The sequence below is a fragment of the Pongo pygmaeus genome, chromosome 1 (genome assembly GCF_028885625.2).
Source record: "Pongo pygmaeus isolate AG05252 chromosome 1, NHGRI_mPonPyg2-v2.0_pri, whole genome shotgun sequence".
NCBI lineage: Eukaryota > Metazoa > Chordata > Mammalia > Primates > Hominidae > Pongo > Pongo pygmaeus.
The window spans coordinates 213,828,458-213,856,405 of record NC_072373.2 but is presented as its reverse complement, the minus strand read 5'-3'; the positions used below and the strand labels follow the sequence as shown (position 1 = coordinate 213,856,405).

General features: G+C 57.1%; 1 protein-coding gene across 7 annotated transcripts; it reads right to left on the bottom strand.

The window, feature by feature from the left end:
• Window positions 1–624: 624 nt before the first annotated feature.
• ATP13A2 (ATPase cation transporting 13A2) lies at window positions 625–26,621 on the bottom strand. Of its 7 annotated transcripts, none has more exons than XM_054436093.2 (29): window positions 26,379–26,621; window positions 20,310–20,404; window positions 20,000–20,182; window positions 19,640–19,698; window positions 19,317–19,446; window positions 18,956–19,035; window positions 16,930–17,007; window positions 16,667–16,736; window positions 15,031–15,165; window positions 14,877–14,943; window positions 14,642–14,773; window positions 11,683–11,838; window positions 11,049–11,159; window positions 10,917–10,963; window positions 10,639–10,827; window positions 8,324–8,530; window positions 7,176–7,271; window positions 6,932–7,091; window positions 6,698–6,818; window positions 6,423–6,547; window positions 4,821–4,981; window positions 4,581–4,697; window positions 4,385–4,464; window positions 2,994–3,146; window positions 2,810–2,906; window positions 1,720–1,943; window positions 1,479–1,630; window positions 1,130–1,299; window positions 625–1,025 (listed from the first exon to the last, which is right to left on the bottom strand). In XM_054436093.2, the coding sequence occupies exons 1-29, from the start codon at window positions 26,386–26,388 to the stop codon at window positions 888–890; spliced, it is 3,543 nt and encodes a 1,180-aa protein (XP_054292068.1). In that variant the 5' UTR covers window positions 26,389–26,621; the 3' UTR covers window positions 625–887. The 7 variants fall into 7 exon arrangements, with proteins under 7 accessions (XP_054292068.1, XP_054292097.1, XP_054292079.1 ...); XM_054436122.2 differs by having other exon boundaries at window positions 15,031–15,138; XM_054436104.2 differs by having other exon boundaries at window positions 18,956–19,032.
• Between the last annotated feature and the right edge of the window lie 1,327 nt (window positions 26,622–27,948).

The window sequence follows — 27,948 nt, the reverse complement described above, 5'->3', positions numbered from 1 at the left end:
ACATGACAATGTGTGTAAAATGCTAAGTGGGGCCAAGCGCAGTGGCTCATGCCTGTAATCCCAGCACTTTGGGAGGCCAAGGCAGGCGGATCGCCTGAGGTCAGGAGTTCGAGACCAGCCTGGCCAACATGACGAAACCTTGTCTCTACTAAAAATACAAAATTTAGCCAGGCATGGTGGCACGTGCCTGTAATCCCAGCTACTCGGGAGGCTGAGGCAGGAGAATCGCTTGAACCTGGGAGGCGGAGGTTGCAATGAGCAGAGATCATGCCACTGTACTCCAGCCTGGGTGACAGAGCAAGACTCCATCTCAAGAAAAAAAAAAAAAAAAAAGCTAAACAGAATATCCAGGCACATGCTGGACACAGAGGAAACATTATTACTGCGAGATGAGGGAACAGAGGCCCAGAGAGGGGAGTTGGCCAATGGAGACTGAAAGACCAGGGGGTTCCAGGGTTCCAGGGGGTTGTGAGGCTGAAAAACCAGCCTGAAAAACCAACCCCCCAGGGGGTTCCAGGGGCAGACACATGCAGGGGCTGCCAGCTGGGCACCCGGGGGTATGTGCATTTCCTCCTGGGCAGGTGGGAGGGTCTATGGTGCCAGGTACGAGACAGGCACAGCAGAGCCAGGAAAATATCGTGACTTTATTTGCTACACTGACAGCAGCGCTGAGGGGAGCTGGGGGCTGCCATCCCTACGCGGGATGGTCCGAGGTGGGGGACAGCAGTCAACGCTTCCCCAGGGTGGGGGTGGTCTCGGGGGAGGAGTGTAGACAGTCGCCAACCTCAGGGATGTGGGAGGTGGTGGCGGTGGTGTCGCTGGAGAGGGGTCCAGCTGGTGGCTCAGAGGCAGGGAGTTCCAGTGTCTGGGGTGCCCGTGGGCCTGCACTACCTCAGGGGGCCAGCGGGCAGCGGCGGCCAGGGCTGCTCGGCCAACTCTTGTTCCAGCTGCTTGAAGCGCTTCTTGGAGGCCCGCTTGGGCCGGAGGCGGCGCAGGCAGGCGGGGAGGCACTGGTCTAGCACGCTCTGCAAAGGGCAGGGAGGGTGTCAGGGGCAGCTGGGGCTGAGCTGGGGTCAATCCACCCCCACCTCCCTTCTCTCCCGCTGCTGAGACCCAGGGCGGGCCCCACCTCCAGCATGAAGGCCCCCACGAAGTTGAAGGTGACCAGACCCAGCAGCAGCAGCTTGAAGCAGGTGTCAGTGATGTTCCTCAGCGCCAGCGGCCCCTGCAGGAGGCCGGGGACCAGGACAAGGCCCACCAGGATGGAGCTCAGGAGCGCCAGGGCCACCAGGAAGGGCACTGGGAGCAGGAGAGTCTCTCAGGCAGGAGCCACGCTCCCCGGGACCCACAGACCACACATGTGTGCACACCAGTCTTCCACTCAGCCGGCATCTCTCTGCCATCTGCCTCCCCCAGCACCCCAGGGCTCCTTCCTCCCTCCCTCCGCCAGCATCTCCCGCCCGCGCCTGCAGTGGCACCATTGGTGTAGAGTGGCCGGCGGAAGGGCGCCCCCTTGGACACGGCTGCAGCCAGGATGAGGTACTGGAAGCTGGACAGAGAGAAGACCACCGTGTTCTCGTAGTTGGGCAGGTTGTCTGGTGCGGGTACTGTCCTGTTCAGAGGCACGAACCTGGGGGTACAGGGCTGGGGGTCAGGGAATGAACGTGGGGTGGACAGGGAAGGGGCGGGATGGGGGTGGTCAGTCGGCTCCCTACTCACCATGGCTGGCCCAGGGTCAGGAAGTAGCCCCCTAGCTGCACGCCGGTCACCAGGGTCACCTGCAGCAGCAGGCTGCTGAGCACGGGCACGCTGAGCAGCGCCCCCGGTGGCCGCACCCGTCCCAGGACCAGCGCTGGCCCCGTGCGGCTCATGAGCACCGCCACTGTGGTGGTGATGACCAGGTCGATGGCCAGGAACTGGAGGTCACCCAGGTTGGTGTTGATCTGCCACAGGGAAGGGAGGACAGAGGGGAAACTAAGACCTGGCCCTGGCAGCCCCTAGTCTGATAGCAGAGGCCCCACCACTGCCCTGAAAGAGTCTGATGGGTAAGGCATCCGCCAGTCTAATGCGGGCAGTACTCTCCTGCCGGCCCAGTGGAGGAGGCGCCGCTCTTGATGTGAGACAAACCCCTGGTCTGATGGAAAGGGCACCTATGCTAACCTTGGGGGCCTAAATCTGAGGGGAGGTTTCTCTCCCTGTAACAAACTCCTGGCCCAATGGGGAGGCTTCATCTCTGCCTTGCAGAGTCCCTGTAGCTACCAGGGCATGCGCAGTTCCTGCCCTCAGGAAGCTCCTCGCTTTCAGGCAGACACAGGGACAGACCCAAGTATAAGATGTGTGCTGCCCTGCAGTGTCACCTCATTCGCTGGGGGTGAGCAGGCCATGCCCAGAGCAGGGGAAGGGAGATCTCCTCCAAGTAGGGTGTGGGAGGTTCAGCAAGGTATGGGGCAGAGCAAGTACGTCTGGGGAAATGGACAGACCTGTGGGGATGGGGCGGGGGCAAGGGTTTTGGCCCTGCCTCCGTTCAGTCTTCCCTGCAGATGGGGGAGTTCCCAGAGTTGCGGTCAAGATGTTAGCCCATGACAGCTGCTGCCATTTGTGAGGGCCTAGTGGGCACCAGGCTCTGTGCCTGGTGTTTTTCTCATCTCCCCCGAGCCTTGCCACTCTCCAACCACACAGCTGGAGAGTGGCAGGGTCAGGATCTGGGCCCAAGTCATCTATTCCGGGACCTGCCAGCTCCAAGGCACACGGCTGTGTCCCCTCCCTAGTCCTGGGACGGCTCTGGGTACGGAGCTCTGCAGATACTCACCGTGTAGAGGATCAGGACAGAGATGAACTGGGTCAGGCTGTACAGGGCCATGTACTTGAAGACGCTGAACGAAGTGTCAAGGGAACAGCGCCCCTCCCTGGGTGGCAGGGCATGGACATTAGGGGGCCCAGGTTGGCTGACCAGCCCTGCCGAGCCCTCACCCACCGGTCCCTGCCTGCCTTACCTGATGACCATGGGCACGCACTCAATACTGGCCATGCTCGAGGTGAAGGGCGAGACCACTGAGGCTTCTGCCTGGGACAGCGAGATGCCGACATCAGCCGCCTTCAGGGCCCCACAGTCATTGGCGCCGTCTCCACACATGCCCACGCAGTACCTGAAGAAAGGTGTGGGCAGGTGTGGCCTGGGGAACGACCCCACCCACCCCATGGGTGGGCTGGCAGAATATGATGACAGCTGGGCCCTAATGCCACATGGTGCCTGGTGTACACGAGGTGCTCAGTGAATAGATGCAATTATTATTATATCATTATTATTATTATTTTTTTTGAGACGGAGTTTCACTCTTGTTGCCCAGGCTGGAGTGTAATGGCATGATCTCAGTTCACTCAACCTCTGCCTCCTGGGCTCAAGTGATTCTCCTGCCTCAGCCTCCCGAGTAGCTGGGATTACAGACGCCCGCCACCACGCCTGGCTAATTTTTTGTATTTTTAGTAGAGATGGGGTTTCACCATGTTGGCCAGGCTGGTCTCAAACTCCTGATCTCAGGTGATCCACCTGCCTCGGCCTCCCAAAGTGCTGGGATTACAGGCATGAGCCACCGTGCCCGGCCTATTATTTTTTGAGACAGAGTCTCCCTCTGTTGCCCAGGCTAGAGTGCAGTGGCGTGATCTCTGCTCACTACAACCTCCTCTGCTGCCCAAATGCCCTCAGCCTCTTGAGTAGCTGGGATTACAGGTGTGTGCCACCACGCCCAACTAATTTTTGTATTTTTAGTAGAGACGGGGTTTCACCATGTTGGCCAGGCTGGTCTCTAACTCCTGACCTCAGGTGATCCGCCTGCCTCAGCCTCCCAAAGTGCTGGGATTACAGGCATGAGCCACCGCACCTGGCCTATTACTATTTTTTGAGGCACCTGGCCTATTACTATTTTTTGAGACGGTCTCGCTCTGTTGCCCAGGCTGAAGTGCAGTGGTGTGATCATGGCTCACTGCAGCCACAGCCTCCCAGGCTCAAGCAACCCTCCTGCCTCAGCCTCTTGAGTAGCTGGGACGACAGGTGTGTCACCACACCTGGCTAATTTTTAAACTTTTAATAAGAGATGGGGTCTCACTTTGTTGCCCAGGCTGGCCTCAAACTCCTGGGCTCAAGTGATCCTCCCACCTCGGCCACTCGAAGAGGTGGGATTACAGGAATAAGCCACCGCACCCAGCCTACAATTACTATTTTTAGCATGAAAGACCAGGGAGAGCCTGCCTGCTTTTGGTGAGGAGGGATGACAGCTCTCTGGTGCCTGAGGAGGGAGACAAGGCCCTAGGGAAGGACAGATGAACAGACGAACGGACAAGCTCAGTCCCCACAGGCCCTTGCCCACACCCTCTGCCGAGCACTCACTGAAGCTTCTGTAGCTCACACACCAGCTCTGTCTTCTGCTCAGGGGCCATGCGGGCAAAGACAGTGCCCTGGACCAGGACCTGGGAGCACAGGGAGATGGGGGAGGGCTGAGGCACCCACCAGGGAGAGCAAGCCATGAGGAGGGAGACAGAGCAGGGGAGGCGCAGGGCGGCCAGGGAGCTGGGGGCGGCCCTACCTTGGGCAGCAGCTTGGGGAAGTGCTTCATAATGATACCAAAGGTGGGCCCGCTGAGGGCCAGGTGCCTGGATCGGGGGTCTGGCTCCACGGTGTAGCTTGCAGCCTGGTCAGGATCCTGGGGGCCCAGGAAGCTCAGCTTAGCTCCCCCTGCCCACCCTGGAGAGTTGGGGCCTGGGTCAGATGACACAGGGGTGGGGTCACTGGGTGCGGTACAGCTGGAACTCGGGGTTAGCCTCACCTTAACACCATTCACGGCTGTGGGGGACTCCATCGGCAGGAACTCGAGAGAGGCAGGCTGACCCCGCTCAGGGTGGGTGGCGTGGACGATGATCAGATGCTCCTGGGGGGCCACCATGCCACAGCCCCGGGCCACAGTAACCGCTGTCTGCAGGTTGTCCCCTAGGGGTTATGGGGCAAGGTGAGGGTCTGAGGCTGTCCGGGGAGGCCATCCTCATCCTGATCCTTACAGATGGGAAAACAGGCTGGATGAAATCCATCTGCCACCACCAGCCGAGTAAGCTGAGGCAGGTTATCAACATCCCTTTGCCTCAGTTTTCTCATCTGTAGATCCAGGCATTGAAGGATCTTAGGAGAACCTGGAGCCCTGGGCTGGAGCTCCACACATACTCCTTTTTTTCTTTTTTTAAGACAAGAGTCTCTCTCTGTTGCCCAGGCTGGAGTGCAGTGGCTCGATCTCAGCCCACTGCAACCTCCTTCCTCCTGGGCTCAAGCAATTCTCCTGCCTCAGCCTCCTGAGTAGCTGGGATTACAGGAGGGTGCGACCACACCAGGCTAATTTTTTTGTATTTTTAGTAGAGATGGGGTTTCACCATGTTGGCCAGTCTGGTCTTGAACTCCTGGCCTCAGGTGATCCCCCTGCCTTGGCCTCCCAGACTGCCGGGATTACAGGCACGAGCCATGTGCCCAGCCTACATATACTCCTTACTGCTGTGTGACTCTGCTGCCAAGTGCCCATGAATGTGTACACATATGTGTGTGTGCAGGGGCAGGGAGGACGAGGACACAGACCTCTTAGCTCCTGCTGTTTCACGCTAGCTAGAATCTTTTTTTTTTTGAGACTGGGTCTCTCTCTGTTGCCCAGGCTGGAGTGAAATGGCATGATCTCAGCTCACTGAAACCTCCACCTCCCGGGTTCAAGTGATTCTCCTGCCTCAGCCTCCCGAGTAGCTGGGATTACAGGCGTCCACCACCATGCCTGGCTAATTTTTTGTATTTTTAGTAGAAACGGGGTTTCACTACGTTGGCCAGGCTGGTCTCGAACTCCTGACCTCAAGTGATCCGCCCGCCTCGGCCTCCCAAAGTGCTGGGATTACAGGCGGGAGACACTGTGCCCGGCCATTTTCGTATTCTTTGTAGAGATGGAGTTTTGCCATGTTGCCCAGGTTGGTCTTGAACTCCAGGGTTCAAGACATCCTTCTCCCTTGGCCTCCCAAAGTGCTGGGATTACAGGCATGAGGTACCGTGCCTGGCCAGAATCTTTCTCTTCCTGCTCCTTGAGCTTGTCACAGCCTCTGAGGCTGACATCATTATCCCCATTTCTCAGAGGTGCCACCTGGAACCCAGGCTGTCTGACAGCACACCTGGGTTCCTTGGAAGTCACTCCACTCCTCTGAGCCTCAGTTTCCTCATCTGTCAAACAGGGGTGACAATTACCACTTGGGGGGGGATATTGTGAAGATTCAAGAAATGTTTAAAAAGGACCTGGCCTGAAGCAAGGGCCCAAAAAGATGCCCCAAAAAGGAATCCCTGGTGCCCCTTCTCTCTGCCAGGAAGGGGCGGATTCTGCCCTGCTAGCCCGGGCCCCTACATGCCATTGTACCTGTCACCATGACGGCGCGGATGCGGGTCCTCCGCAGAGCCTGGATAACTGGCGTTGTCTGTGGCTTCAGTAGGTTCCTCATGACCAGCAGCCCCAGGAGGCTCAGCTCTCGTTCCACAGTGTCCCTGGAGGGTGGGCAGACCTGGATCAGAGGTCATGCAGTGGCCAGGGCCCCTCTCCCAGCCACCAGGCAGGGCATCTTCCTTGGGCTCTGCCTGCGTGAGCGCCTCCCTCTGCCTAGTCCTCAGAGTGGGTGGGACAGGGGACAGGCCCACCTCGTCAGTTGCTGGGCTGCCTCCAGGCTGGGCACAGTGGGCAGTGGCTTGCTGGCCAGGGCCACGACACGGTAGCCAGCAGCTGTATAGCTCTGCAGCATCTGGGCGAAGTCGGTGGGCACTGCCAGGGAGAGGCAGGTGTCACAAGGAGGGGATGGCAGGGACAGAGGCTGGGCACCCACCCCATTATGTGCCAATGCCCAACCAGGGGGCTTCAGGGGCTGCCCCCTGCACCTGTCTCGGGGTTGCAGAGCCCTGCCACCAGCTCCGGGGAGCCTTTGACGTAGGCCTCGGGCTGAGTGGCCCCTGGCCACGCCACCACCACACTCATGCGCTGCAGAGCCGAAGAGAAGGGGAAGCGGTGGAGGACGCTGACTGGCACCGGGGGCTCCTCCTGCAGGGTTGGAGAGGCAGCTGAGGTGCTGGCTGGGAAGCCCACCCCTCTGCCCTGCATCCAACAGGCCCCCCCTCAGCTCACCATTCCCTGAAGCTGGGGCTCCCAAAGTGGGGGTCTCATCACTGCCAAGACCTGGGTCCCCAATGCTGAGTCTGCAGCCGGCTCCTCCTCCAGGACCTGGCAGGCAGGCAGGGAAGGTTGGTGTCTGGGGGCTTTGGCTCACAGAGAGATTTGAGCTAGACTCAGGGAAGACTTCCTTCATGGGAGACTGAATGGTGGGTTAAGAATGTGGGCTTTGGAGCCAGGTGGACTCAAATTCAAACTCTAGCTTTGCTACTTACAAGCTGTTGGGTGACCTGGAATACGTTACTCTATAATCTCCCAGCCTCAGCATCCGTGAAGCAACATTTGAGCTTGCTTGCTAGGGCTTGGGGAAGAGGAAATGAGACCAGGCCTCTGTGGCTGTGCGCTGGCACATAGTAGCCACTCAGCCTGTGGCCTCACCATTATTATGATGTTATTTTTATTTTAAGACAGAGTCTCACTCTGTGACCTAGCCTGGAGTGCAGTGGTGTGATCTCCACTCACTGCAACCTCTGCCTCCTGGATTCAAACGATTCTCCTGCCCTCAGCCTCCCAAGTAGCTGGGACTACAGGCATGTTCCACCACACTTGGCTAATTTTTGTATTTTTATTAGAGACGGGGTTTCACTATGTTGGCCAGGCTGGTTTCAAACCTCCGACCTCAGGTGATCTGCCCACCTCAGCCTCCCAAAGTGCTGGAATTACAGGCATGAGTCACTGCACCTGGCCTATCATTATTATTATTATTTTTTGAGACACGGTCTTGTTCTGTTACCCAGGCTGGAGTGCAGTAGCGTGATCACAGCTCACTGTAACCTCACCCTCCTGGGCTCAATTAATCCTCCCATCTCAGCCTCCTGGGACTACAGGCATGCACCACCATGCCCAGCTAATTTTTGTATTTTTGGCAGAGATAGGGTTTTGCCATGTAGGTCAGGCTGGGGTCCTGGGCTCAAGTGATCCTCCTGTCTTGGCCTCCCAAAGCGCCGGGAGCCACGTTACAGGTATGAGCCACTGCGCCTGGCCTATTATTATTAATGGTGGGCATAATAAGAGACCACCCTGAAAGACAGAGAGAAGACAGGGTTGGATTCGTTAGGCCCCACTGCCCAGAGGCAGGGGGCTGACCTGCTTGGCCTCCTCACCCAGCCAGTAGACTCCACCATCTTCAAGTCCATGGGGTCGCCCACGGGGGTGTCCTGGAGCCGGCTGAGGGCATGGCAGGTGGCCAGTGCTCGGAGCAGGGGCCCCACGGGCAGGCGGCGGGGCTCTGGGACCAGTGGCAGGAATGCCTGCCCCTTCAGGGGCACCACCCCCATCACGTCTAAGCCGTCCTCAGTGAGGGTGCCCGTCTGTGGGAGACAGGTGGGTGGGGCAGTGATGAGTCCTGGGATGGGGGTGCCCTCTGAGCTGGGCCTCCAAACCCCAGGCCCGGCGGACCCTATGGGAACCCCAGGAACTCGAGCTGGAGCCAAAAGATGCCCTTTCTTGCCTGCTGTCCTTGGCGCATGTGATTCCCTCTGCTGGGGTCCCCCTCCCCAGCCCCCACTGTCTCCCTGTCTAGCATCACCTCTTCCAGGGTGTCTTCCTCCTTAACTCCCAAGTTAGGGCAGGTGGTTTGCTCTGGGCTCCCACCCATGGCCTCTTCACTTCCTCACACTAGTGCACTGTGGTTAAGGACCCGGCCCACGGTTGGCCCTCTCTCTATATATATACATATTTTTTATTTTTTTGAGATGGAGTCTTGCTCTGTCGCCTGGGCTGGAGTGCAGTGGCGCAATCTCAGTTCACTGCAACCTCCACCTCCCGGGTTCAAGTGATTCTCCTGCCTCAGCCTCCCAAGCAGCTAGGATTATAGGCACGCGCTACCTCGCCCACCTAATTTTTGTATTTTCAGTAGAGACGGGGTTTCACCATGTTGGTCAGGCTGGTCTCAAACTCCCGACCTCAGGCAATCCACCCGCTCTGGCCTCCCAAAGTGCTGGGATTACAGGCATGAGCCACCACGCCCAGCCTCAATGTATTTGTTGAATGAGTGCATGAGTCAGTGCCTGCATTCCCCATCCTAGACTCTAACTGCCGAAGTACGCGTCTGGCTCCTTGGCTAGCCTGGGAGCTATAGGAATCTGGTCATCCCCCTCCCCGATTTATTTATTTTTTTGAGACAGAGTCTCGCTCTGTTGCCCAGGCTGGAATGCAGTGGCACGATCTCAGCTTACTGCAACCTCTGCCTCCTGGGTTCAAGTGATTCTCCTGCCTCAGCCTCCCAAGTAACTGGGACAACAGGCATATGTCACCGCGCCCAGCTAATTTTTTTATATTTTTAGTAGAGACGGGGTTTCACCATATTGGCCAGGCTGGTCTTGAACTCCTGACCTCATGATCCACCTGCCTCGGCCTCCCGAAGTGCTGGGATTCCAGGCAGGAGCCACTGCACTGGGCTGCCTCCCCAGTTTAAAAGCTCTCCGTGGTCCCCGACAGCCTCTGAATGTCACCTAGCCTCTGTCAACCAGGCCACTGCCTACCCGGCCCTGTCCTGCTCCACCACTCCCCATGCCCAGGTACACGGCACATCTGTGCCATGCCACTCCCTGTGCCCCAGGCACACGGTACATCTGTGCCATGTCACTCCTGCCTTTTACCCTTGCTTCTCCCCGACCTGCCCCTCACTGAGGTCACTGAGGGACCTGCTCAGGGGGCTTCCTTGACTGCCTTCTCTCTAAGGAAGTGTCCCCATCTAGAACCCATCATGCTACCCACTGGCTTCCTTCCTAAAACCCACTGCCCGCCCCTCGGCCCCAGCAGCTCCTTTGTGCACTCCTGGATCACTTATTTTGGTGGGGGACACACACACTCCAGTGACCACAAGGATGCCTGTGTTGGTCACTGCTGGGCCCCAAGGGTTGGGAGCAGCACGGGATGCACACTAGGGCCCCAGGTCCCCATCAGTAATTTTTTTTTTTTGAGTTTCGCTCTGTCGCCCAGGCTGGAGTACAATGGTGCGATCTCGGCCCACTGCAACCTCTGCGATTCTCCTGCCTCAGCCTCCCGAGAAGCTGGGATTACAAGCATGCGCCATCATGCCCGGCTAACTTTTGTATTTTTAGTAGAGACGGGGTTTTGCCATGTTGGTCAGGCTGGTCTTGAACTCCTGACCTCAGGTGATGTATCCGCCTCAGCCTCCCAAAGTGCTGGGATTACAGGCGTGAGCCACCGCGCCCAGCCCCCTACCAGTTCTTGAACACATGAATACACGATTCCAGACATTTCATCTGCCAGACCATGAGCGGCAGGAGTGGGGTGGGGTGGGGGGCGGGGGTGGATCCTCTGGGGGTTTCCATCCCTAGACAGGACCTGGCATCCTGTGGGTGCTGCTGAGAGAATAACGTGGGTGTGGAGGCCTGGCCGGGGCGCCTGTGGCTGTCCCGCTCCCCTGCGCCAACCCCACCTGCGGCCCCACCTTGTCGAAACACACCAGCTGCAGCTTGCCCCCCAGGTTGATACGCAGTGGGTGGATGCAGAAAATGCCCTGTCTCCGCAGTCGGCTCTGGGCGTAGAGCGTGCACACAGTCATGGCGGCAGGCAGGGCAGGTGGCACCACCACAGTCACCAGGTCCAGAGCCCGGATCACAATCTCGTTCAGAGGCACCTGGCAGGGGGCACCATGAATGTAAGCACCTGGCTGGTTGGCCCCTGGGCCCTGCTGGCAGCACCCCCCACCCCACCCCCAAGGCTTACCCGGTTTCGGTAGAGGATGAAGATGCTGTAGATGGTGCCGAGGAGAGCTGGGGGGGACAGCAAAGGACTGAGTGGGATTTGGGACCCAGGCGGGGGGGCTATGGGCAGAGGAGGGTGCAGGGGGCCACTCACCCAGGACAGAGAGGGCAGCCACAAACTTCATGCTGTGTTTATAGAACTTGAAGTTGATGGGCCGGGGGTGCAAGATGGAGCTCACCAGGCCCCCTTTTGCCGTGCAGAACCCTGGGGAGGAGGCGGGGACCCCAAGGCAGGGAAGCCAGGGTGAGGGCAGGTCTTCCCCACCCCTAGCCCTCCCAACCCGTGCCTCTGGAGTTGCAAGACACCATGTTTGTGAGATTAGCCATCAGCAGTGTGGAGTCCTAACAAGTCTGGCCCGGCTCTTGTAGGCTTTTTAAGGGCTTTAAACAAGGAACTAGTGGATAGCATCTAAACATTGGGTGGTTTCACTTAAAATCCAGACACAGGGAAAGCTCCTGCCTGCCCATTACATCCCTGCCCGCTCCAGCACTGTAACCCCGGCGGCTCCTCCAGATCTTGCAATGCTTGGCCTTAGTCTGGCCCAACTTCTGCTAAGATGGGAATGCTCAGACCCCAGCTGGGGGACAACTGGCCCGAGGTCCCACAGCAGGGCAGCAGCAGAGGTGGGCGTGGGGTCCAGGGTTCCAGGTCCCACCCTGACCCACTCCACCTCTCCCACGGGTGCTGAGCCTGGGATCTCTCTCAAGCCCAGCCTCCTGGCTCGTACCTGTGCGGGTCACCACTGCCAGGACGTGCGGTCCCACACAGGCCCGGGCCTGTAAGATGAGGGTCCCGCAGAAGAGCGTGTGCCGCCGGTGTGTCTCTGCACAGTAGGGCCCCAGCCCCTCCGGCAGTGCCGTCTTCAGCACTGGAATGCTCTCTCCTGGTGGGGAACGTGGTGTGAGGACCACTCCACACCCCTCCCTCCCACCAGCAAACCAGGAGTTACGTGTAGAATTGTCCCACAAGCTCTAAGTCTCGGTTAACTGTGTAACCAGGTGTGAACAAGAAATCACAGCCCCATTTTACAGAGAGGAACACTGAGGCTCAGAGAGGACGGAGATATAAAGGCACAGGGAGACACTCCTGGAAGCGGGTGGCAGCCAGCTCCCAGGAACCAGCGGGGGGGTCAGACAGAGCATGTGTGGACATCATGTGTGCAGTGGGGCGGGGTGGGGGAGTCGTTCTCTTTCTGCTGGAATTATTTTATAACATGCATGGAGTGCTTTTCTAACTCCAACCAACAGAAATATTTACAAGGGGCCAGATGCGGTGGCTCACGCCTGTAATCCCAGCACTTTGGGAGGCGGAGGTGGGCAGATCACTTGAGGCCAGGAGTTTGGGACTAGGCTGGCCAACATGGTGAAACCCTGTCTCTACTAAAATACGAAAATTAGCTGGGTGTTGTGGTGGGCACCTGTAATCCCAGCTACTTGGGAGGCTAAGGCAGGGGAATCACTTGAACCAGAGAGGCGGAGGTTGCAGTGAGCCGAGATCGTGCCACTGTACTCCAGCCTGGACAACAGAGTGAAACTCTGTCTCAAAAGAGGGGAGGGGAGGGGATGGGGGAAAGGAAGGGGAGGGGGAAGGAGGAGGGGGAGGGGAGAAAAATATTTACATGGAGGGGGCAAATATTTCCATGAGTTGGAACGAGAAAAGCACTGCATGCTTGCCATGGCCCTGTGAAGTCCTGGGCAGGCTGCCTGGCAAACAGTGGCACTCCCTTACGGAATGCCTGCAGGCTGGGACTATTGAGCACCTACTGTGTGCACATTCCTGCGAGGGACTCAGACAATCCTGCCATGTCTGCCTCACAAGAGATGAGATGAAGTATGTGTGGACAGTTTGTGGAGGGCTGGGCTCAGGGCGTGTGCCCACGAATCATACTGATCACAATTACTCCTTTTTTTTTTGTTTTCTGAGATGGAGTCTTACTCTGTCACCCAGGCTGGAGCGCAGTGGTGCGATCTCGGCTCACTGCAACCTCCACCTCCTAGGCTCAAATGATCCTCCCACCTCAGCCTCCCAAGCACCTGGGATGATAGACGTGCACCACTACACCTGGCTAAGTTTTTGTATTTTTGGTAGAGATGGGGTTTCAACATGTTTTCCAGGCTGTTTTCGAACTCCTCACCTCAGGCAATCCACCCACCTCGGCCTGCCAAAGTGCTGGGATTACAGGTGCGAGCCACTGCGCCTGGCCTACGATTAACATTATGATACAAATACAATGCCAGCCAGAAAACTTCCCTAGAAAAAAACCACCTGTGGTTTTTAGTAAACTCCAGTATCTACCACCAAAATATAACACATCTCAGAGAAAGAAATACTTGCACACATCAAGAGACACAGGACAAAGCTGCTCCTGTGGCGTCCTTTGCAATAGCTGGAAAATCATATTCTAAATACTCATGGCGAGTGGGCCGGTTGAGTCAGTTACGATACATCCGTATTGTGGACTTTCATGCAGCCATGAGGTGGGGCCATCCGTGCTTGTGGAAGGATGCCAGGAGAAAAAGCAAAGTATGGAACAATACACAGCACACAATCCCACGTTCAGAACAAAAGGAGGCAAATGAGCCCATGTGCACACACGTTATGCGGAAAAAGGCATGGAAGACACCTCACACCCTTTGCAGTGGCTGCCCTGGGGAGGGGAAGGAAAGGGGACTGTGGGGGAGTGAATGGGGACCTCAGTCTCTCACTCTGGGAGAGGGCTTCCCACTCTCCTGTGCCATCTGGAATCTTTATGACCTGAAGGTGGGCACTGGTATAGAAACAGCTCAGATGCAGCCAGGTGCGGTGGCTCATGCCTGTAATCCCAGCACTTTGGGAGGCTGAGGCGGGCGGATCACTTGAGGTCAGGAGTTCAAGACCAGCCTGACCAACACGGTGAAACCCCATCTCTACTAAAAATACAAAATTAGCCGAGTGTGGTGGTGCACACCTGTAATCCCAGGTACTTGGGTGGCTGAGGCAGGAGAATCGCTTGAACCCAGGAGGTGGAGGTTGCAGTGAGCTGAGATCGCACCATGGCACTCCAGCCTGGGCAACAAGAGTGAAACTCCACCTCAAAAAAAAAAAAAAAAGAGAAATAGCTCAGATGCACCGGATGGCTGGCCATTTATGCTGCACCTCTCACGCTGCTAAGCTTTGCACAACTCTGTCCAGGAGGAGTGACTGACAGCCATCTTACAGAAGAGGAAACTGAGGCACGGAGATGATAAGTGGTAATGGCCCAGGGGTGTGAGGTTAGCAAGTCCTAAAGCCGGGATTGTTACTTGAGAGAAAAAGGAAGAGGAGGCTGGCGCAGTGGCTCATGCCTGAAATCCCAGCACCTTGGGAGGCCGAGGTGGGTAGATAACCTGAGGTCAGGAGTTCAAGACCAGCCTGGGCAACATAGTGAAACTCCATCTCTACTAAAAGTACAAAAATTAGCTGGGCGTGGTGTGTGCACCTGTGGTCCCAGCTACTCAGGAGGCTGAGGCACGAGAATCACTTGAACCTGGGTGGGGGTGGAGGCTGCAGTGAGCTAAGATCATGTCACTGCACTCCAGCCTGGACAACAGAGTGAAACTCCGTCTCAAAAAAAAGAAAAGGAAACTCAAATGAAAACTTTTGCTGCAGGGCAAAGGGTTGGATGGCAGGGGAGGAAGGAAGCTACAGGCCAGGGGCTGGGGGCTCACCTGTCAGAGAGCTCTCATTCACCATGCACTCGCCGGCCACCAGGGCGGCATCGCAGGGCATCAGCCCGCCCTCCTGGGGCAGCAGCAGGCAGTCTCCAGGCACTAGCTCACTGGAGTCCACCCACTCTTCCTCTGCAGGCAGGCAGGAGAGGAGCTCAGCTAGGTGGGGCCAACCCCAGCCATGCCCCCCCACCCTCCCGCTCCTGCCCCCGTCCCCTGGGCCCTAGCTCCTCACCTCCCCCTGGCCGGCACACGCACACCCGCATGGACAGCTTGACCATGTCCCTTAGAGTCTGGCTTTGCTGTGGGCAGGGGACAAGAGGGCCGTGAGTGGGTGGGGGCTCCTGGGGACTCACCTGCCCCGTCCCCGCCCACCTTATGGCACTCACCTTTCTGGTCTTGTACAGCGACAGGCAGATGGAGATGGCGGAAATGAGGAAGATGCACAGGGCGTACCAGTAGTAGTGGTCAGCCAGCCACAGCGCGATGCTGAAGGCCTGGAACCCATAGTAGGGGTTCAGTGCCTGGGGGAGGGGCGGGAGGCAGCGTCAGGGCCGCGTCCCCCAGGGCAGCCCAGCCACAGGCTGGGTCTCCTGTGCCCATGGGAGCAGAGGGCCCAGTGGCTGCCAAAGGACTGGAGCCAGGCCTTTCTCCTGGTCAATCCTGTCCCCACCCACACAGACATGCCCAGGGCCCTGTTTCTCTGCTCTAAAGAGGACAAGGGTTTATGACCAGCCTGGGCAACATGGCGAAACTCCATCTCTACAAAAAATACAAAAATTAGCCTGATGGGGTGGCCTGTGCCTATGCTCCCAGCTACTCAGGAGGCTGAGGTGGGAGGATCACTTAAGCCGGGGAGGTGGAGGTTGCAGTGAGCTGAGATCGCGCCACTGCACTCCAGCGTGGGTGACAGAGCGAGTCCCTGTCTCAAAAAAAATATAAACAAATAAATAAATAGGATAAGGGTATTTACTGAACCCCCCCACTACATGCCAAGCACTTTATCTAAGTGTGATACAATGGCAATGACAATTCCACACGGTGGGTGCCACCATTAGCTCCATTCTACAGATGAGGAAACCAAGGCATGGACAGGTTAAGCCACTGGCCTAAAACCACATAGTTCCAGCCGGGTGCAGTGGCTTATGCCTGTAATCCCAGCACTTTGGGAGGCCGAGGCAGGTGGGTCATCTGAGGTCAGGAGTTCGACACCAGCCTAGCCAACATAGTGAAACCCCCGTATCTACTAAAAATACAAAAAAAAAAAAAAAAATTAGCTGGGCATGGTGGCAGGCGCCTGTAGTCCCAGCTATGTAGGAGGCTCAGGCAGGAGAATCACTTGAACCCAGGAGGTGGACGTCGCAGTGAGCCGAGATCACGCCATTGCACTCCAGCCTGGGCAACAAGAGCAACACTCTGTCTCAAAAAAAAAAAACAAAAAACAAAAAACCACATAGCTTCTAAGTGACAGACTGATTTATATGAGGTCAGACTCAAAGATCTCTCTTTCATGGTGCCTGCCCCCGATCAGAGGGCTGGGATGTTCACACTTTATTCTAGTTGTGTCCAGGTCACTGGCTTCTCTTTGTCCCTGTGTGACCTTGGCCATGTCACAGCCTCCAACTGAAGCTTGGATTTCTCAGGTGTGAACAGTGCAGTCCCAGGCCCAACCCACGGGACTGTTGGGAGCATGAAAGTGGAGGACGCAGAGAGAGGACCCAGGCTCTAGGGCGTGTCTCTGGGGACCCCGTAGGTGCTCAGGCTGCGTGGATTTGCCTCTTGGCCTCCAATCCCTGCAAGTGGGGCCCCAATCTGTGACCCAAGCCTTGGGCAGAACCTCCAATTCCTGGACCTGGTCTCTCTGGCTAGGCTGACTGCGGCAGGTTCTGAGATGACGATCCACTATGGAGAAGGGGACAGCTGGTCTGGTTGCCACCATAAAGTGGCCCAGAGGAGGCAAGTCCTGGGCCAAGGTCACACAGCACGCCAGGCCAGGGCTGGGGCAAGACCCAGGGACAGCCCTACCTCGTCCACCAGCAGCTGGGGGTAGGACTTGACCGGTATGCTGATCACGTTGGGGCCATAAATGGCCTTCCTGGAAGAGGGGATGAGGCCAAGCCATCAGAAGGAGGAGCTGTGGCTGGACCCTCCCGGGGTGAAGGAGCTCCCCATTTTACAGCTGGGGAAACTGAGGCCCAGAGAAGGCAGGTGACTGGAAGGCAGCCACATTGGGGGGCAACACAAGGAGCCCCAGTTCTCAGGGCACCCTGGTCCAGGGCAGCACTGACCTCACCATTTGGTCCTGGAGGCTGAGGCCATGGCGAGAGCGGTGGACGTCGTCACAAGAGCGGCCGTGGTCCAGGAGGCTGGGGGTGGGTGCGAGGGGACACGCATGGGCCATGGGGTCTGAGGTCTGCATTCCCCACCCTGTACAGGCTGGAGACTATGGGCTCTAGGCCCCCCATCCCTGTTCTGCCACACTGAGCTCCTGGGAGCAAGTAAGCCCCCCTTGAACCCAAGGCTTGGCTTTGCCCTTTTGTTCCTCTCACTGGGCTCCAAACCAAGTCGCTGAAGAACAGCAAGAGATGATGCTAATAATATGAACAGTGAAAACAGTAGCTGTTATTTAGTGATAAGGGCACTATTTACACTGATGATACCTTGGGCAAGTCACTTAACCTCTCTGTGCCTCAGTTTTCTCATCTGCAAAATGGGGGCAGTGACAGCACCTACCACGTAGGGCCATGGGTGGATTAAGTGGGGCAAGCCTTGCGGACTGTCTTGGACGTGCCTGCCACTTGCTAAGTGGTGAATGCATGAGTGATTTTTTGCTATTATCCCCATCATGCAGCAGAGGCTGTCGCTGCCATCCCCATCTCCCCTCTGCCTCACCTCCACATGACAGCTGGACCCTGATAACACCTGTCTTTACCTGAGGCCTTCTGGCTGCATGTGAACCCTCTGCCTGTGAGCCCAGACAGCGTGGAAGACTTTGTGTCCCGTGACTGATAATGGCAGGGAATTGATGGTAACTGTCCCAGTTCCCTCACTCCCTGTGTGAGGTCGCCCAGAGGTGTGTGGTCTACACTGGCCCAAGGAGATCCCCAGGCGACTGAACTCCGGGTGTCCACGGCTGTGGCAGCCAGCATAACCTCCCTCCGTGCTTCCGTCCCTTCCCCAGCACTGCCTGGGATCAGCTTCAAAACAAACTCCCTGCCCTTGAGCCCTTGTCTGGGGGTCTGCTTCTGCGGCATTCAAACTAAGGTGTGTGAGCAGGGCCCGGTGGCTCATGCCTGTAATTCCAGCACTTTGGGAGGCTGAGGCGGGTGGATCACCTGAGGTCAGGTATTTGAGAACAGCCTGGCCAACATGGTGAAACCCCGTCCCTACAAAAAATGCAAAAATTAGCTGGGTGTGGTGGCATGCACCTGTAATCCCAACTACTTGGGAGGCTGAGACAGGAGAATCGCTTGAACCCGGGAGGCAGAGGTGCTGTGAGCCGAGAATGCACCATTGCACTCCAGCCTGGGCAACAAGAGCAAAACACCATCTTAAAAAACAAACAAACAAGCAAACAAACAAACCAAAAAAACCACACACACACACACACATACACACAAACTAAGGTGTGTGGTGAGCTTGTGTTACTTTTTCTTTTTTTTTTTTTTTTTTTGAGATGGAGTCATGCTCTGTCACCCAGGCTAGAGTGCAGTGGAGCGATTTTGGCTCACTGCAACCTCTGCCGCCCGGGTTCAAGCGATTCTCCTGCCTCAGCCTCCCGAGTAGCTGGGATTACAGGCACGTGCCATCACGCCCAGCTAATTTTTGTGTTTTTAGTAGAGCCGGGGTTTCAGCATCTTGGCCAGGCTGGTCTTGAACTCCTGACCTCATGATCCACCTGTCTTGGCCTCCCAAAGTGCTGGGATTACAGGGGTGAGCCACCGCACCCGGTCCAAGCTCAAGCCTTCTGTAGGTGGCAGAGCAGTGACTAAACCCTGAGCAGACGGTCTGAGTCCAGAGCTGATGGTCTGATTCACAGTGATGTCACCACCTCGGACCACATGCGGTGCCAATCTCTACATGAATTATTATCTATGTCACCGTCAAAACAATCCTAGGAGGCAGAAGCTATCTTCATGCCCTATTTACAGACAGAGACCCCAGGCCTGGAGGGGCTCAGTAACCTGCCCAAGGTTTCAGACAGCAAAAGCATCAGAGCTGAGAGGGTAGCCCAGGCCATGCCATGCCACCATCTGTGCCCAAACCGGTGCCACTCTGGGAGGTGACATGAGCCACACAGGCCCTGACTCCTACCTGACCTGGTAGAAGGCTTGCTGGGTCTCGATCCAGATATAGCGCTGGCCCTGGAAGAGGTAATACCGCAGCACCCGCTTCTGGGTGGGAGAGAGGAGAGGATGGGTTGGAAGCTGGCCCGGGCCCCAGAAGCAGTGTGCTTATGCTGGGAGCTGAGGGATAGGGGGTAGGGGGCAGGGACTGGTGTCACCAGACAGAGAGGTGGGGAGGAGCCTGGAAGTGTAAACGTGCTCAGACAGCATCCTGGATGTTTGGGACAACAGAACCAAAAGGTGGTGGGAGAACATCAAGTCTGACTCTCCCATTGCACAGATCATGAAACTGAGGCCGAGAGAGGGGCAAGGACTTTTTCAGAACCCACCTGTCCGACACTCACCGCCTCCTCGCTCTTGTGGAGCTGGGCCGTATCCTTCCAGGCACCCTCTGGTACCGCCCCAACTGCCGCCTGGCTCCGGCCATCCTCTGCCTGGGCCTGTGGGGACAGCTCCAGGCTGGGGAAGTGGGTGAGGGTTACTCTTGAGCTCTGGGAGCTGCCCTGGCACCTCCCTGTGCTCACAGAGACATCTTCCCTCCCTAGGATGGGAGGCGCCAGAGTCACCCTTTATGGGGGGGCCAAGGGTAGGGGGAAGCTGGGGAGGCCAGTGTAGCAGGGGCTTCTGGGAAGGGGCAATGGGGCTGCCTCACCTCCCCTCGCCGATGGCCTCAGTCTGCACCTGGACAGTGAAGAGCTGCCAGGAACTATCCTGGAACACAGAGGTGTGGACTCAGTCTCAGAAGAGTCCCCTCCCCTCCCAGGCCCTGTCCCACGGCCAGGGGGCCCCTGCTGGAGAAGGCAGAAATCAAGGCTATGGAGAGCCCTCCAGAAACCACCCGACCTGTCCCTTCTGCCCAGTGCTCAGATGGGAAAGCTGAGGTCCAGAGAAGAGTGGGAACTGCCTAATGTCCCACGGAAAGTCAGTGGCCGGGTTGGCACCCAAGCATCCTTCACCCCCGATCCTGACCCTCACTGAGCTTCTCTAGCCCCAGGCTCAGCCTGACTCTCACCTCTTTGTCTCTTATTTCGATAACGAGTGTTTCGGCGTGGGCCAGGTTGCAGGGCCGGAGCCGCAGCCGCACCCCCCACAGGGGCTTCCAACGGAAGAGCAGCAAAGGGATCCCAGCCATCATCCAGACCACGACGTGATAGCCGATGACCCTCCAAGGACTGCCACAGTAGCCGCTGAGCCTCTGCGAACACAGCGAGAGAGGGCCCAGGTCGGGGTGGGAATGGAGCTGGAGTAGGAAGTTGGGGTGTCTGGGTGGGCCTGGGCATTCACCCCCTAAAGCTTTTCCCCACCCCACTCTGCCCACTTACCACGGATGAAACTGAGGAGCTGAGGGGATCTATTGATGTCCCTATCGTCAGGGTCCCATAACCGGTGGGCGTGCTGCCCACGAGAGGGCTGCTGTCTGTGGACAGAAAAGTGAAAGGTCATTTGGGGAGGCGCCTCCTCCTCTTACTTCCTTAAAAACAATAAACATCAGCCTGGGCGCGGTGGCTCATGCCTGTAATCTCAGCACTTTGGGAGGCCGAGGCGGGTGGATCACTTGAGGTTAGAAGTTCGAGACCAACCTGGCTAACATGGTGAAACCCATCTCTACTAAAAATAAAAAAAAATCAGCCGGGCGTGGCAGCGCGTGCCTGTAATCTCAGCTACTCAGGAGGCTGAGGCAGGGGAATCACTTGAACCCGGGAGGTGGAGGTTGCAATGAGGCAAGATTATGCCACTACACCCCAGCCTGGGCCACAGAGTGAGACTCCGTCTCAAAAAACTAAACAAAACAAAACACAAAACAGCAAGCATCTGGTCTGATAGAGCCCAAAGCTCATGTCTTCCTGTGTCCTTTATCTGGCTCTTCTTTCTGTCGGTTCTTACTCACAGTATCTTTTTTTTTTTTTTTTGAGATGGAGTGTCACTCTGTCACCCAGGCTGGTGTGCAGTCGCATGATCTCGGCTCACTGCAACCTTTGCCTCCCAGGTTCAAGAGATTCTCCTGCCTCAGCCTCCCAAGTAGCTGGGATTGTAGGCATGCACCACCACGCCCAGCTAATTTTTGTATTTTTAGTAGAGATAGGGTTTCACCATGTTGGCCAGGCTGGTCTCGAACTCCTGACCTCAAGTGATCTGCCCACTTTGGCCTCCCAAAGTGCTGGGATTACAGGTGTGAGCCACCGTGCTTGGCCAATAGTGTCTTGTTTCCTTGCGTGTGTGGGTCTTTCTGCTGGGTATGGCCCAGAGTTGGAGAATGGGGCCTGGTCAGTGCCCCAAGCCCCCACGGTGCTCATGCATCCAGCCATTAGCTTCCTTGGAGCTCTGGGTCTCACTTTTCTATCCTCATCCAGTCCCCACCCTGAGGGCAGGGGTCAGGGCTGCTTTTCTTCATTCGATCCCCATGCCCAGCCCAGGTCTGGCAGTGAGGAGATGCAAAGTCAAGTCTGGACTGATAAAAGGTCAGCCCTGTAGGCCTACCTTTACAGATGGGTAAACTGAGACTTGGGGAATGGTATCAGGTGTTTCTATTGCAGATGCTCTTTTTTTTTTTTTTTTTTTTTTTTTTGAGATGAAGTTTTGCTCTGTCGCCGGGTCTGGAGTACAACGGCATGATCTCGGCTCACTACAACCTCCGCCTCCCAGGTTCAAGCGATTATCCTGCCTCAGCCTCCGAGTAGCTGGGATTACAGGCGCCCAGCTAAGTTTTGTATTTTCAGTAGAGACGGGGTTTCACCATGCTGGTCAGGGTGGCCTCAAACTGCCGACCTCAGGTGATCTGCCGGCCTTGCCTCCCTGAGTGCTGGGCTGACAGGCTGAGCCACTGCGCCTGGCCACAGACATTCTTTTCACTCCTCCCTCCTGTGCTGTAGAGCTGTGGCTGGGCAGGCAGCCAGTGGATGTTCTGGGGCTCCAGAGGGGGTAGAGCTCACCACCCCCACCCTTGGACAGCCTCTGTCAGGGTTCATCTACAATCCCAGACCACCTGGAGCACCTTTTACACATGCAGATGCCAGGGCCCTCCCCAGACTGGCTGGATCAACTCCTCAGGCCGGGATAGGGGATGGTGCTGGGCATCTGTGGTTTCTCAAGAGCCTCTGGAGAAGTTCACTAAGCAGCCTGGGAAAGCTGGGTGGGTGCGGGGTGGGCTGCTGATTTTCTGGGCTCCCTCCTCCATCCCTCAATCTGAGCCCTTCTAAAATTTCTTTTTTTTTTTTTTTTTGAGACCGAGTCTCGCTCTGTCACCCAGGGTGGAGTGCGGCGGCGTGATCTTGGCTCACTGCAAGCTCTGCCTTCCGGGTTCACGCCATTCTCCTGCCTCAGCCTCCCGAGTAGCTGGGACTACAGGTGCCCGCCACCACGCCCGGCTAATTTTTTGTATTTTTAGTAGAGACGGAGTTTCACCGTGTTAGCCAAGATGGTCTCGATCTCCTGACCTCATGATCCACCCGCCTTGGCCTCCCAAAGTGCTGGGATTACAGGCGTGAGCCACTGCGCCCGGCGAGCCCTTCTAAAATTTCTACCCAAAGAGTCCAGAGTGCCCCAGGCAGCTGCTGTGGGCACAGCACCCCCAGCCTCTGAGCAGCCCCATCCCCAAGCACTCTGGCTTCAACACTCCTAGAGGGCTCACTGTGCACAGGGTCACCTTGCCCTGGCTCTATTTACATGGCTGCCAGGTAACCTCGGTTGTGATCTCCTTTTATTTATTTATTTATTTATTTATTTATCACTCTTGTAGCCTCAGCTTCCCAAAGTGCTGGGATTACAGGCGTGAGCCACCATGCCCAGCTTACAGTTTTCAGTGTATAAGTCTTTTTTTGAGACAGAGTCTCTCTCTGTCACCCAGGCTGGAGTGCACTGTTGTGATCATAGCTCAATGCAGACTTGACCTCCCAGGCTCAGCCTCCAAATAGCTGGGACTACAGGCACAGGCCACCATGCCCAGCTAATTTTTTTTGTAGAGATGGGGTTTTGTCTTTTTGCCCATTATTTGTTCCTAAGAATTTCTTTTTTGATGCTGTGTTTCATACAGCAAGTGCCTTTGCTTCTGTGGGCTTCCATTTCTTATCTCTAGGATGATAGTCCCAAAGCATCCAGCACACAGGGAGGCAGGAGGCAGGAGCCGGCTCGGCCCAGGCATTTGAAGTTCCTTGGGGGGCTTGCCTGGACAGGTGGGCAGGACCCGGCTCCCAGGTCAGGGGGGCGTGGCTTCTGCTTATCCATTTCCCAGGCTCTCTTCTCCTTTCACATCACCCTGTCTGAAGCCCTGGCTGCCCCATGGCTCCCTAGGCCCATTCAACAGTTGCTCCTTGTACCTTAAAACCCTCAGGCCATCCGGGCGCGGTGGCTCACCTGTAATCCCAGCCCTTTGGGAGCCCAGGGCGGGCGGATCACGAGGTCAGGAGACGGAGACTAGCTGAGACCATCCTGGCTTACACGGTGAAACCCTGTCTCTACTAAAAATACAAAAACCAAATTAGCTGGGTGTAGTGGCGGGCACCTGTAGTCCCAGCTACTTGGGAGGCTGAGGCGGGAGAATGGCGTGAACCCAGAAGGCGGAGCTTGCAGTGAGCTGAGATCACGCCACTGCACTCCAGCCTGGGTGACAGAACGAGACTCAAAAAAAAAAAAAAAAAAAAACCCTCAGGCCAACAGCCCAGCAGGCTCAGGGATGATGGGAAAGGAGCCATTGCTGCAGTGGTGATTTGATTTTGATTTCCTCCTGCACCAACCCACAAGGTGGGCTCCCTTACCCAGCTTGACAAACGAGAGCACTGAGCCTCTGGGGCGGTTGCCCTCAGACTTGTCTCAAAGCTGGAACACGCCTGGCCTTACTCCCAGGTCCTCTCTGCCCAGCACATCTACTCCTGACATTCCCCTCAGCATCAGGCTCGGGTGGGTGTCACTGCCCTTCCTGCTCACAGTACCTGCCACGTGCTGGGGTGTCAGGAAACACTGACTGACTGACTGACTGAATGAATGAATGTCTGTCTCATGGACACAACCGAGCTTGAAGGCAAAGGTGCTGGGAGTTGGGGGGGGGGAGGGGCTTGAGCCTCTTTTTTTTTTTTAAAGAAACAGGGTCTCACTCAGTCACCCAGGCTGGAGCACAGTGGCATGATCCTAGCTCACTGGAGCCTTGACCTCCTAGGCTAAAGGAGGTACTCTTGTCTCAGCCTCCCAAGTAGCTGGCACTACAGGCAGGTGCCACTGCACCTGGCTAATTTTTTTTAGTAGGGACAGGGTCTCATTTTGTTGTCCAGGCTGATCTTGAACTCCTGGCCTCATGCTGATCCTCCTACCTCAGCCTCCCAAAGTGCTGGGATTACAGGTGTGAGCCACCAGGCCCAGCCTCAAGACTCTTTATGAAGAAAAGGTTCTTTATAAAGAGGGCGGAGTCCCCAGTATGTAAACAGCGGTCCCCCTGGGAAGTTCTTCCTCATGGCAATAGTATGACTTCACAATGACACTCGCTCAGTCAACCTTGGCAAGGAGGAAAAGGGGAGCGGAACTTGAAGGAGGAAGTCACAGCTGTGGAAACCTCCAGAGCCCCTCCCTGCAGGGATCACGCCCAGGGCACTCTTTCCTGCAGTACATCTGTTTATCCCCAGCCACAGCCCAGTCTCCCCAGGGCTTCTGCGGGAGGGTATCTGAGCACTCACCAGCTCAGACCAGCCCAGAACAGGCACCCACAGGCTGTGTGGGGGGGCGAGAGCACCTTCATGATGGCATTGCTCTTTTTTTTTTTTCTTCTTTTTTGAGATGGAGTCTCCCCCCGTCTCCCAGGCTGGAGTGCAGTGGCGAGATCTCGGCTCACTGCACCCTCCGCCTCCCATGTTCAAGCAATTCTCCTGCCTCAGTTCCTGAAGTAGCTGAGACTACAGGCACACGCCACCACACTCAGCTAATTTTTGTATTTTTAGTAGAGACGGGGTTTCCCCATGTTGGCCAGACTGGTCTTGAACTCCTGACCTCAAGTAATCTGCCCGCCTCAGGCTCCCAAAGTGCTGGGATTACAGGCGTGAGCCACCACGCCTGGCCTGTCATTGCTCTTCTGATTAACAGCAACTCCCATAGAGCGCTCACCATGCACTGTGGAAGCCCTTCAGTGTGCCAACTCAATGAAGCTTCACACACAACCCTCTGGGGTAGTGACTATTATTATCCCCATTGTACAGCTGGGGAAACTGAGGAACAGCATGTGAATCCCTTGTCCAGGGTCATAGTGCTTGAAAGGGGAGAAGCTGGAAATGAGTGTGTCTGAATGGGCACATTCTTTCCCACAGCCATTCCATGAAAAGTACAGATTAGGATTCCCGTTTAAAAACGAGGCCCAGAGGAGTAGATTGACAAGCACAAAGTCACACAACTATGAGGGGCCAAGACTGGACTTGAACCTCGTCTGAGGTCACAGCTCGGGGCAATGTCACCAGCACTGTGGAGCAGAGGGGCTAGAGCCATTTGGGACCTCTTATTTCCTGCGGAAGCCTCGGCTTCCTGCTGGTGACCTGGCAGCGGCCCAGGGCGGCTGCCTCCTCTCTGGCTGTGGTTCCCGGCGGCAGGGAGCTCCTGTCTTCTGCCAGGCTGGGGCAGGAGTGTGTGTGAACCGTCTTCCCATCTTTGGATCTGGATTCTAGGGGCTGTCTTTCCTCATTCTTTCCCCTCCCTCGCCGGGGGTGCACTCTAGGCTGTGGGGCTGGGGGCTGAGTGACAGACACTGAGATGAGACCTTTCTGGATAGGGGAGGAGGACTGGCCCCATTCGCGGCAGGTGGGATTTAAATTAGACCCTGGAGGAGTGGGCGTAGGACATCTGGCCAGGGATGGGTTGCATGGAGGGTGTGGCCCTTGGCTCTGGGTGTGACGGGTTTTCTCTGGGGGCCTGAGGCAGGAGGTCAGGAGTGGCGCTGTGGCCCGGGACATCTACCCAGGAAATGGAGTTCCGACTTCCTCAACCCCATTCATTCATTCATTCAGCCCAGAGGGGTTGCCCAGAGACCCGTGGATGCAGCCGCCTCCCCCACCTGGACATCCGTCACTCGGGGTGGGATCCGATTAAGTGGGCGTAGGGTGGCCTCCCCGTCCCCGCACGGCCCCAGGACCCTCTTGCACAAGCGCCCGGCTTCCAATCCCGCGGCTGAGGGGTGCAGGGGAGGGGAGGGACCGGCTGCGAGCGGCGGCGCCATCCCCAGCCCCGGCGTCTCTGGGAAGAAACCGGGGCAGAGTCCCCGTTAAAAGGGAGGGGACGGGCCAGGATCCCCAACCAGGGCCCGCTCCCTGGGCTCGCGACCCCGCGGTGGGGGGCGTCGCCTCCCCTCTCCGTTCAAGGGGCGACGACGACGGGCGGGCCGGGGACCGCGCCGGGCTCGGGGCCGACCCGGGCTCCACACTCACCTGCGCTCATGCCGGCTCCTCGCGCTCATCGCCGGCCCCGGCGCTGCGGCCCTCGGCCTGGGCCCCGGCGTGCGCAAGGCCCTGGACGGGGGCGCGGTCCGGGCGGCCCGGGGCGGGGGGCGCTGGGCTGGCGCGGGGCTGGAGCAGGGCTGGCGCGGGCGGGGCACCTGGGCGACCAGGCTCGGCGCGGCTCCGACACTGCCGCAGTCCCTCCGTGCGCGCCGCAAGCCCCGCCCGGCCCTCTGCGGCCCTCGCAGCGCCCGCGCCCGGGCTGCCGGGACTTGTAGTCCCCGCCTGCTTCTCCGCACACACCAGGGGCGGGGCGACCGGAGACACACACCTCACGGAGGCAGCCCCCCCAGCACGTCCCAGTGGTTAGGGACTGTGCGTGCTGGTCCAGCTCTCCATGTCTTCCAGGCCGTGCGACCGTGAGCAAGTCACTGATCCTCTCTGGCCCTCTTTTCCCAACCTGTAGGATAGCAATGCCTGCTTCACAGAGAACTGCTGCGAGGATCACACAAGAAAACGCGTGTCATGGGCGTGGTGGCGCATGCCTGTAATCCCAGCTACTCGGGAGACTAAGCCAGGAGAATCGCTTGAACCCAGGAGGCAGAGGTTGCTGTGAACCGGGATCATGCCGTTGCACTCCAGCATGGGCAAAAAGAGTGAAACTCTGTCTCAAAAAAAAAAAAAGAAAAAACAGAAAAGAAAATGCGTATCAAGCACTTAAGACAGTGCCTGGCGCTGCTTGATGAATGCAAAGAAGGAAGACACACCTGCCCAGAGATTCACAGGGTCAGATGTGCCCCCACAGAGACCCAGGGAGAGTCTGCCATGATGCACTGGAGGCCTTGAAATGCCAGAGAAAGAGAAGCTTCATAGCGTGACCTGCAGGCACACCTGCACTGGGGGGATGCATGAAGACCCCTGAAAGGCACCAGAGATGTCATACCTGCTGCGTGCAGCATTTATCCTGCTACCCCCTAGTGACCGGCACAGGCATAGTGTTCCCTGTCTCTAGGACCTCTGGACAGAGGCGCTCCAAAGGGGAGAGTGGATCTGTGAGATCCCAGGGCAAACAAGGGAAGGTTCACCTTAGGGCCAAGGATAGACTTGAGCAGGATCACCGGTCATTTGTCCAGTATGAATTTATGGAGTGCCAGCACCACTCTAGGAGCCAGGAACGTGAGAGTGAACAAAACAGAGATGCCCCTGTCCCTGCGGAGCCTGCTGTCTACTGGGAAGTAGCCCTAGTCAAGGAAAGGAAAACTCCAATGATCCCTGTTGTGGAAGGGGCTGGAAGGAGACGCAGCTGTGATGGTGGTGAGGGTGTGGGTAGGGGATAGACCCCAGGAGGGAAAGCAGCACCTGATTCATAGCAAGATCCCAGTGAACATTTGGTACAGGAACACACGTTGGCAGGACTTGCCGGTGGATAGGATGTGGGGGTGCAGGAACGTGTGGAATTCAACATGCTCCCCAGGGTTTTGGCCTGAGCAGCTGGGTGCCAGTGGAGCCATTTACTCAGCTGGGGCAGGCTGCCTGGGCCAATCAGCTGGGGGCCATTCCT

Coding starts and splice junctions, on each gene's coding strand:
- ATP13A2 (XM_054436093.2), bottom strand. Junction 8,531..10,638: donor AGCTGGTGTGTTTCGACAAG/GTGGGGCCGCAG, acceptor TGTCTCCCACAG/ACGGGCACCCTCACTGAGGA. Junction 1,631..1,719: donor CTGACCCTGGGCCAGCCATG/GTGAGTAGGGAG, acceptor CTGTACCCCCAG/GTTCGTGCCTCTGAACAGGA.